This window comes from Columba livia, chromosome 1 (assembly GCF_036013475.1).
Source record: "Columba livia isolate bColLiv1 breed racing homer chromosome 1, bColLiv1.pat.W.v2, whole genome shotgun sequence".
NCBI classification, from domain to species: Eukaryota; Metazoa; Chordata; class Aves; order Columbiformes; family Columbidae; genus Columba; species Columba livia.
This window is the reverse complement of record NC_088602.1, coordinates 55,420,490-55,431,330: the sequence shown is the minus strand read 5'-3', so window position 1 is coordinate 55,431,330 and position 10,841 is coordinate 55,420,490. Positions and strand designations below refer to the sequence as shown.

The 10,841-nt window shown below is 40.1% G+C and overlaps 1 protein-coding gene across 2 annotated transcripts in view; it reads left to right on the top strand.

The window, feature by feature from the left end:
- The first annotated feature begins 2,143 nt into the window (after nt 1-2,143).
- Nucleotides 2,144-10,841, top strand: part of UGGT2 (UDP-glucose glycoprotein glucosyltransferase 2) — an 83,784-nt gene continuing 75,086 nt past the window's right edge. The window contains exons 1-3 of one of the 2 annotated variants that reach the window (XM_065057108.1): nt 2,144-2,397; nt 3,765-3,847; nt 10,362-10,492. In XM_065057108.1, coding sequence (XP_064913180.1) covers nt 2,252-2,397; nt 3,765-3,847; nt 10,362-10,492 — 360 coding nt within the window. In that variant the 5' untranslated portion in view covers nt 2,144-2,251. The remainder of the gene's footprint in view (nt 2,398-3,764; nt 3,848-10,361; nt 10,493-10,841) is intronic. The other variant, XM_065057097.1, reaches the window with a different exon arrangement.

The window sequence follows — 10,841 nt, the reverse complement described above, 5'->3', positions numbered from 1 at the left end:
CAATCATCACAAATACATAGCATTGTACAGAGTTATGAAAAATGCTTGGTAAATCTATATACACAGGGAACACGCTTACTAAATTTCAGTTTGGTTGAAGAAACAGCAAAAAACAACTTGTTAGTAACTCCTTTAACCATAGAAGGATTGTTGGGTTTGGGGCTTTTTTTGATAGATGGTGAACATAAAACTGCTATAGCCTATTCTGTGCAGAACAAGCGTAGACTGAGTTCTGCTAAGTCTATCAAATGCATTTTGAAATTCGCTAGGGAGTGGTGGAAGTGTCTTATCAGTTCATCACATGTGTTTTTACCTTGTATGGATGCAAGAGTTTGGCTACATACATGGGTTATTAGGACAGAAACACAAGGGGCTCAATCTTAGTCAACCATACAGCAGTCTGCCCATGCCATCCCTATTAGCAGCAGCAGCTTCTGAACCATCAATATGAAAAGAAGCTGCTTATACAGTATCTCCCAGCCTTTCTCCACATAAAAGATGCTGAATTTTGTTCTTTCTGATGGCCTTACACACGAACCAAGAAAAATACTCCTGTGATTTTCATCATCTCTACAGAGGTATATGAAGGCTGCACTACCAGTCTCAGGTAGGGTTAACTTAAATCAACTGATGTACACTAAATTTGGCATCACTGATGTATCACATGAAAATTATCTGAGGTCTTATAACACCACAAGTTTGTGAGAATAAGTCCAAAAAATGTCAAACACAAAGGCCTCAGACCAAAATTACATACAAACAACTCTCAGGGACATCTTTATTATACTTTCAGATGATAAATGCAAAGCAGCATATTAAGTATAGACATTTTCTTTCAGCAGAGTTTCTGCACCACAGTCCGAGAACACCTGGCAAATAGATTCCTTTTGCTTGTACATATGGTGTTATATTGACCAGCCCCGAGCACTGACAAATCAAGCTACACAATCCACAGCCTTGTCTCTAGACTAGTGCCCTAACTGTCTCCTACCATCCACACAGCAACTTTTAACAGTCAAGAGATGATTGTGAGCAAAATAAATTAAGATGTGTGCAGGCTGAAACATTCCAGGTTTCAGCTTCAAGTTCCATGAGTCACGTTATAGAAAAAGAAATATCCATTGTTTTTAATACAGCTATAGAATTCTTCCTCCAATAAACAACTCCTCAGAGCTGCCCTGTATTCACATCCCACAGTACTGCTCCAGAAGCACCCACACCACCCTCTTTTAGCTCTGCTATACAACTGGAAAAAAAAAAAAAAAAAAAAAAAAGAAAAATAAAGCATAGCAGTTGTGTTGAGGAAGTGGGATTAACTGCCAAGATTTCAAAAACACATAAAAAATTAATTAGGGACCATAAGCCTTAAAATTTTAAAGTAAGTTAGGAGGAAGATATAGGCATGGTTCCAGTGAAGCTTATATTGAGGAAAAAAAATATCAACAGGAAACAGAACACATCTCAAAATAGAAATTGACTTAGAAAACTTCCAGTTTGAGAGGGAAGGAGGAATTGAGTACCTTCCAGTAGCCACTATACATTAATATATGTACTTGGTACAATGCTCCTCACACTTAACAAGATCCTAGCTGTTTTGAGCCTGGTGAAGGCCGAGGGAGAACCACCATTTAGGAGCAAGCACGGGCAGATACACTGGTGGGCTTGGAGTGGCCTGGGAAGGCAGCTGCTGTCCCGGCTGCGGGACAGCACCGCCCGGTCTCCCCGCAGCTGCCGACGGACGCGGGAACCGGCGCGGCGCACCGAGCGGAGCACACCGCCCTGAGGTAACGGCACAGCCCCGCAACTGGCACCTAAACACACCCGACGCGTAACCCGCGTTTACGAAACAACCAGAAAATCAAAAAATCAAAATAAAAAACAAACAGCAACAAAAACCAAAACCGAAATGCCGCCAAACCAACTGTTCTCCTCTAGCAGGGTGGCGGCAGGACCCACCTCAGGGAGGCGGCGCTAACGCCGCTCCTGCGCTTGCGCGGGGGCGCGTGCCGCTCCGCCCCCAGCGCCGCGTGTCAACGCGCGAGCCGAGAGAGCCCCGCTATTTATTCGGCGTCAGGTCCTGATTGGTCTCTGGGCTGACCAATAGCATAAGAGCGGAGGCACAGCACAGCCAATAGGAGCAAGGCAGAGGCTAATCTGGGCGGGGTTGGGGAGTGCATGCCGTGACTGACGGAGCCGTGTGGGGCGGCCGCTGCTGCTGTTTCTGGCGCCCCTTACCGCCCCTCGCCTCCTCATGGCGGGCTGGCCGCTGCTGCCGGCCCTCCTCGCTCTCCTGTGTGCCCCGCCGTGCTCCGGCGGCGGGGCTCCTGCCTCCTCTCAGGCCGTGACGGCCCGGCTGGCGGCGAAGTGGCCGGCGACCCCGCTGCTGCTGGAGGCGAGGTGCGTGCAGCCGCCTCCTCCTTCCCCGGCTGCCGGGCGGGGCGAGGGGGGCAGCGGCGGTGCCTCCCCGGGCTGTCTTCTGGGGGGCAGGGGCGCCTCGCTAGGGGTGTAGGAGGAGGGAGGGGCCCCGTTCTTCTCTCCGCTGAGGGAGCAGGGGGGCTGACTAAGGGGCGGCAGCGTCTCTTACCTCCTTTTCCTCCTTCAGAGGGTGCGTCAAAGTGCTCCTGCGGTACAAGGCTTAGTTGTTGCCTCACTTTGTAAAACGCTATGCACAGTGCTGATAGGCTTTTTTTCACGTTTTAACCATGTTATTTAAATTGCTTTGTGTTTAACCTACTCAGGCGTTTTGGAGGTTAGGTTGAGGAGATGCAATGGGTCAGTCTACACAGTTCTCCCCTTCCACTGACAAACAGTCTCTTCTCCCATTAGCTTACTTTTCACTCATGAATTAAATTATGGGTAAAGGTATTAATGAAGATGTGAAGCTGTAGGAGTAAAATGCCTTCCCCCCCCCGAATTTACGATTAACTTTTGATCATAATTTCAAAATACGAAGTAACACTGTTTTCAGGTATTACATGTTTGTGGCTCCTCTGCCAGTTTGTTTGGTTTAAAAATACTTGATTTGTTTTTAAACTTTATTTGCTGCCGTTTGGAGAACTCCCATGAAAGGGAGAATTGCAAACTTCTGTAATCAAAGGAGTGGCAGACTTCCAAAGTAAAGATTAGGAAACAATACACTCATGCTAGCAAGTAGATTTTTTGGCAGACATAAGGCGGTGGGTGGAAAGCAATTGATGTTCCCTTAAAAAAAAACTCACTAGTGTTAGCAGTAAATAGAAGAATGGTATCTGGAATAAAGCAAACCTTACTTTTATGCTTTGTAAAGATTAACCCATCTTTGAAAGTATTCCAGAGATTGGGGACCTTCCTTGCGTAGCAAAGTAGACATTGTTATTGATGGAAGTCTGTAATTTAATTAAAAACTATAACCTGTCAGAGTGTATGTTCTTATTTGTATATTTAGCAACTACTAAATAAAATTCATGTGTCGAATTGGTTTTACTTATAACTGTATATGTAGAAAAATAAAGCAAGAAAAACCTGTTTATTTCTGTATTAGAGAACAGTCTTGCTTTACAGCTCTGATTGTCCAGTTCAGATTGGTAGTATTTTGTTCAAAATTTCTTTTAACCAAAATATACCACTGTTCAATGTTTTATGCTACATACATGTCAGACGGTCATTGCATGCTTAACCCTTCATTGTTGCTGGGTATTTTTTATTTTAAACGACTGATGATTTTTACTATTGTACATCTTTGGACAAAGATAACCCATGGACAATTCATTTTTATTTTTAAACAGTGAATTTATTGCAGAAGATGGTAATGAGAAGTTTTGGCAGTTCTTGGAAACTGTACGAGAATTAACAGTTTATAAGCAAGGAGGTAAGTTTAAAAAGCATGCTAGCTTTTAATATATTATCTTGCACTGCATTTGACTTTTAAACATCAAGCTAATACATTAACTAGCTTCAGTCAGGTAAAGCCTAACCCTTCCACTATTGCTTATGAGGTGGTTTTATTTCAGACATTTGTAGCATATTTTCCCCTGGGAGCTCTACCTGTAGAGGAGTTCTTAAAGCAAGGAAGGTGAGATGGACTGAACTGTTGTTACAGTATGGAGCAGAACTGTAAAGATTAAAGATACCTACCTTCTTACATGACTCAGCAAATGCTTATAGAATATTCAGACTTCATTTTCTGTGCAAGATGGATGTTTCTAGGGGAGAGAATCCCACAAATAACTGAAATGTGAATACTAACTAGAGGAAAAAATGAAAATAATTACCAAAAAAGGTTTAATACTTGTAGATGGCATAGGGTGTTTTATAGCAGCAATATTGGTGTTTTAGAAAAGGTAGTGATCACTGTCAAAATAGGATTAAAAAAAACCCTGCGTGATTGAACAGAAGAATATTAAGTTGTTAGAAGTTCGGAGAGAATAACAAAGCATAAAATCTATGCTCACAAGATACTTAGAGTAGTTTACTAGAGATGACCATGGTAATTAAAAATTTGGAAACCTATCAGGCTTTACAAGAGGTTGGTCAGTATTAGACCTACTTGGTAGGTCAGTAGATTAACAAGGTAAAGAAAAGCTTCAAGGTATGGCAATTTCATTTTGCTCTTCAGAATACTACAGCTCTGTAGGCGTGAGTATGAGGACCTAACACTGCCACTGGAAGAGACTTTGGGTAAATTGAATGTTACATTAATACTCAAAAGTTGAGTTGTAGAAAGTTTATGCAGGAAATGGCAGTGACATGACAGAAACGAATCCTTGTTACTTGAAAAATGCTGTATATGGGAGGAAGAACTTAAGGTACATGTTTCAACAATTGTAACAGACTGAATACAAGTAAAGAAGAGATGGTGATGTCCATGTGGATGGGTCAGTGAGAATGTAATTTGGATGCTCAGCAATGCCCAAAGCAGCTGATAGACTAAAAAAATCACTAGGAAATTAACAGAGACCTGCATGTTAAACAACATTTGCGGCTTACAGTTACATGATGCGTTTTTGTGTTGTGTAAAGCGTGACATTCTACTTTACTGTCTCCCTGTATTTTCCTCTAAATTTATTTAGAAACAATATAGTATAAGCAGAAGATGTACACAGAACTATTACTATAGTTGTGGGTTATCAGCTGGAGAGGTTAAAAAAAAATTGCTGGGAGATGATGAAAACTGGAGATGGTCTGACATCAGACGTTGTGCTGGTTTGACTGAAAATAAGTTAATTTTCTTCATGTGGTTAGAAACCTTTCTTTTTCATAGCTAGCACAGTCATTTTTTGGACTTAGTTTAAGATCAAGAACGTAACACGCTGGGACAGAGTTAATGTTTTCAATTGCTCTGGACTGAGAGCCAGGGATGTTCTGAGTGCTCTGCCCACAGGTGTGAGGCAGCTGGGAAGAGCGGCATGGCTGGGGCAGAGCTTGACTGACATCCAGACTGATCAATAAGAGTATTCCACCCCATTAGTGTCATGTTTCATATTTCAGGAGGGTCAGGATCTTCTCATGCTCTCTCTCATCTCTTTGCTCTCAGACACCTTTTTGGGGGAGATCTGTTTGAGACTTTCCTTAGTTGGGCCTTTCACCATCCTGCTGGTTTGCAGAGGCCTCTGGTCCTGTCTGCCTTTTTCTCTCTTATCTCCCTGGGATCGGCTTTGGGACCAGGTACCTTCTGGCTGGAAGGAGTTTGTGAGGAATTGCATGGAGTATCTTTTATATTTATATATATATATATATATTTACTAGTAGTGTATTAGTATTTTGTTATTTTATTAAACCATGTTTATATCAATCCAAGTTTCTCCCTTTCAGTTCTCTTCCCTTTTTTTTGGGGGGGTGGGGACATGAGGTGGAGGAGGGAGTGAGCGAGTGGCTACCATGGTTCTATTGCTAGCTGGTGTTGAACCATTACAAAAGTATAAACAGAATCTCTGAGAACAGTATGCCCAGGTGGTGAATGCTGCTCAGAGTCGCTCTGTCCATGAGGATATGGAAAATGGAAGTAGGTGCAGGATTTGACCTGTGATCAGCTGCTTTTTGCATTTGTTGAGGCAGATACTGTTGACCAATGCTGTTTAAGGTCTTTGTCAATGCACAGGACAGTTGTGTGGGTTACACCCTCCACAAGGTTGTGGGTGACACAGAACTGGGAGGAGAAGTTGAGAAGCTGGAGGTTAGGGCTGCCATTAGAGGGCCATTGGCAGGCTGGATTGATAGGCCAACAGAAATGTTGGGAAGTTCATCAAAGGTATTTTAGGAACTCCCACAAATGGGCTGGGATAATCTCAGCAACAGTGCAGCCTGGGTACTGGCTGGCAAGGAAGTGTTTTTTCAGAAATGAACCTGAGGATTCTCATCAACAGTGAGTTACACTTAATTCCTGTGCCTGTGAAGGCCGAGTACATGATACGCTGCATTAGCAAGAGTGTAGCCAACAGGTCACATATTGTTAAATATTCAGCCATAGTAAATAAGGTCTACTCATGGTCTGTTTAGCTGTATGTAGCAATTTAAGGGATTTGGTAGGAACAATGTATGTGGAATTTGCTAAAACATTTAGTCTGGTGATGTATTTGGTTGTGTTAACATTTTCTTTAATGACCTCTGCTAGCTATACAGGCAGTGGTCTAGATATGAGTAGCTGTGCCCCAAAATTTCGTGTCAGAAACAGCACAGTTACAAAATGCAGAAGACTGCTTTTTAAACAGGCTGCTGCTTTTATATCTCAAAAGGTTAATTTAGGAAAACAGAGTAAAGGTAAGTAGCCAGTTCCCTGACGACTAATTATAATTTGAGTGTTTACCGTCTTCACAAGTGGTTCAGTTTATATATTGAATTTTTGGCAGCCTCTTGAATAGGTATTTAAAAAGCCACACACAAACATATTAATAGGGAAACTATTTTATCTGAAAAAAGTGTAACAGTATATTGCATATAAACAGCAATCATGCAGATTATTTGCTGTAGTTTAGAAGACTACATCTTATCACAACTAAATAAGGTAAGTATTTTTTACATACATATCAACCTTAACGATTCCAGAGGAACTAGTTTCACAAGCACAGCACTTCTATAATAATCGTGCAAAAAAAATTGAGCATTACCTCTCTACTGGCATCTTGTTTCAATGTCATAAGGATTTGACTGGGCAGTGATTGCTCGAACCACTGTTACCTGGGATCTTGAATTCCCTAGCTGATCTATAGATATAGATAGATGCATCTATGCACTTGGAACAATCCCCATACACCAGTCCCTCAAAATAATCATCCCAGCACCCTGTGCTCTTCTGACTAATTATGTCCCTCACATTTATTCTCCCTACCTCCTGTGCCTCAGTATTTCTAATTCTCCTGTGGGCCACTGACGTATGTTCAGATGAATTTTGTGCTGCATGTGCATGGGATCTGAGGACCTGCAGTGTAGACCTTTACTTACCATTTGTGACTATCCTGGTAATTTCCCTTTAATTATTTTTAATCTTTCTGTGGTGTGAGGTACTGCTGTCGATTGTGAATAGTAAATGCTGATGCTTAAATAAGAGTCTGCTGAGCTCTCTGTTCAGTTCTTACTATAGTCAATCTCATCAGTTTGGCTACAGGAACTGTGAAAGCTAGTCAGGTGACAAATTTAGGTATCTTTAGAGTGAACTAAATAGCTTTTCAGGTTTTGTTGGCTGAGAGGCTGTCACTCTCTTGGCTAGAAAGGAAGTTTACAGATATGTACCTTATACACATGCTTTCAGATGTCTGAAATCTGGAACTGGATCCTCATAATATTTCACTTTTGAAATCTTTTAAATCAACTTTGTTAGTGAATTTAATGGTAATATCACACAGCATTTTGTGTGTAATGGCTATCACACAGCATTTTATGATCAGAAACATCTGTTTCTCTGTGATTACCTGTAACATCCTAAAAAATTTATTATGACTTCTACTTTGTGGCACAGAGTGCAGTGTTAAAATGTGTCTGGAGAGTAGGTATCAAGCTTCAAGGAGAAAATACTATGTGAAAATAATTTCAAAACTAGAACCATAGTTCTGTATGTAATAAACTTTTAAATGTTTTTGAATTTGGTGGATCATATAACATTTGATGTGAATTAATTCGCCTTGCTGCAGCTTAAAGTACAGTTGTAGTCTGAATGAAGCCAACAGTGTTAATATAAGTTGAAGTAGTAGGAGTGGATGCATGATTTCATAAGTGTAACTTTGTGAATACGTTGCACAATATTTTTTGAAGACATATGACAGTTATCTCTTTTTTCTTTCACTTTACTCATTATCATTGTCTCAATCATCTTCCACAGCAAAAATGTCAGCTGTTTTATATACAGCAGTGAAAGCACAGCTGGAATTTGTAAGTCAAAGAATTGAAAGACTTGTGGTAAAAATATTTTGGTGAGGTGGTATCTTTAGAATTGTATATTTAATGACTCTTCATTGTGTTCAATAGGATGTTACTTGGGGCTGAGTGGGGGGCAGAAATTTCAGATGGGATTTTTATTTTTGTGGAGATAATTTGAAGAACATGTGAAGCTAAGTTTATCTCATTTGAGTTCTGCCAGGGCTTATCTGTAGGTTTAGAGAACATAGAAGAGATAGGGTTTTCATCCATTGAATTTAATGTTAGACAGTAATGATCATAAAAAAATTATGGGAAGGCCGCTTTCTGGAAATGCAGATAATACCTTTTTTTGATCTTAGATTTTCTTTTTCTAGTGAATTACAGCAAACTCAGCCTTTCTAAATAATTAGTTTTAAGAAGGAGGACAAGGCAGAAAGGAGATCCTGGAGGCTTTAAGAACAAAAAAAAAGTTTGGGGTTGTAAAGAGGAAAGTGAAAGGATAGGAAATGCTTAGTTATGGAAACTCTGTACAGACCTGCTGGGAGCAATTAATGGATATTTCCAAAACTATGGCCTGCAGGGCTATTGTATGTGGTCTGATGGTTTGCTGGAGCCTAGAGCCCATGGTAAGGGAATGGCATTTTGATTATGCATGCATCATTCGGTAGGAGCACTTCTGAGATCTGCTGCAGCTGAGGCAGGTAAAATCTGGTGGGTCAAATCATGTGAAATGATGTTCATACTCTGTAAAAATTTGCTGCCACTTTGGACCCCTGAAGAGGTTTCCTACTGGGACAATCATTCTACTTTCACACAAGAGCACTTTTAAAATAAGGTGTTGACCTAAGAATGCAGATAAACTCAAGCAGGACAGCTAGAATGGTTCCTCCCTGCAACTCACTTTCCCTTTGCTGCAAACTTTCACCATTAGAGGAGAGTATTTGAATTATGTGTGAAAAAGATCTTGAATCACTGTAGTTTTCAGTTAGTATCTGTCAATATAAGTAAAATACATGCTCACTACATAGATTTGTGGGTTGGGAGGGGGCATATATTGGCAATGCTGGGCCGCTTCATGCATGTTGCAGCTGTTCCTCTTGTGGAAGAGCAACCTCTGGAACAGGGAAGGTGCACCACACTTGCTATGGTCACAGCTTCTGTTCTCTGACTATAATTTGTTTGTGTTCAAGAATATTGTCTATTACAATGTATAAAGCCTGATTTAAAATTTTGTTGGGCATTATTCTTTAAACAGATACAGGTCTTTTTCACAACTTGATAGAACAGTATTCCAGCCTCTTTCTAATTAGTCATCTTTGCCACATAGTCCAAGGACAGCATGAGAATATTCACTTCAATATGCCTCTAGAAGAAGGAGTGAGTGCTAATTATTTCCCGCCAATTTTCTTTATGATCACTTCTGCCATTCTTAGACACCATTCACTTTCCTTCTTAATTGGAGTCCTAATTTTGGCCCTGAGATGGTAAGATATGCAGGGAAGGGGGAAGCCACTTGAAATGTTGTGTCTATTCTCACGCTCTTGTATATCACGTATCTTTAAGGCAGAAATAGGCTATGTGAGAGTAGCACAAAGAATGTCACATTTAGAAAATTTTTATTTATATAAGTTGCATGGTCGAAGTGTTCCAATACTGAATGTGAGGAAATTGTAAAATGGAACTGATTGAAAGTAAGTAACCTTCAAAATTTGCATTACAAGACTAGTGTAAGCTTTACAAATAGAAATAAATTAGTGAACTCTGTTCAAGACAGCCCTATGGGTCTACAGAGAGACATTATTGTCTTGAGTGGATTTTTATGTTGCGAAAATGATTTAGATATTAGCTAGTGCTATTATGCTCACTTGTGTTTATGTTGCGGATTAGGCCTTTAGAACTGATAGTAAACAGTTGACAGTGGACAACATTCAAGACTTTTGAACTGCTGTTACGTAGTACAGGTAGGTATGCCACATCATTTTTGGCTAAATACTAAAAGTTTGTTGTTTTGTTTTGGTTTTTTTCTTCAACAGATTCAGAGCATTCCTATTACAATTTAATCTTGAAGAAAGCAGGACAATTTTTATCCAATTTGCAAATCAATCTATTGAAGTTTGCACTTTCTATACGAGCATATTCTCCAACTGTTCAGACGTTTCAGCAGGTGACTATATTATCTGACACATTTGGTACATTATTTTATGTGGTATTTTGACTGCAGAGTCAAGAATGTTCATTATTACAGTTCAGTAAGTATATGCTGGCATTATTTGCCATCAAACATAACCCATTTATATAGATGGTGCTTTCTAAGCTGGTTATGCTGACAGGAACAAATATTCATGCTTAATTGTGTGGATAGCATTATTTTCAGGGTAGAATTTTTGGAATTGTTTATTTTTAAAACCTAGGTTGTGGGTTATTTTTTGCATTGCTTTAAATAATCCTATGGGAATTCAGACATTGCCACAGTAGGAAATTTCCTGTAGCTTCAAGCCATATCTATTTCTTAT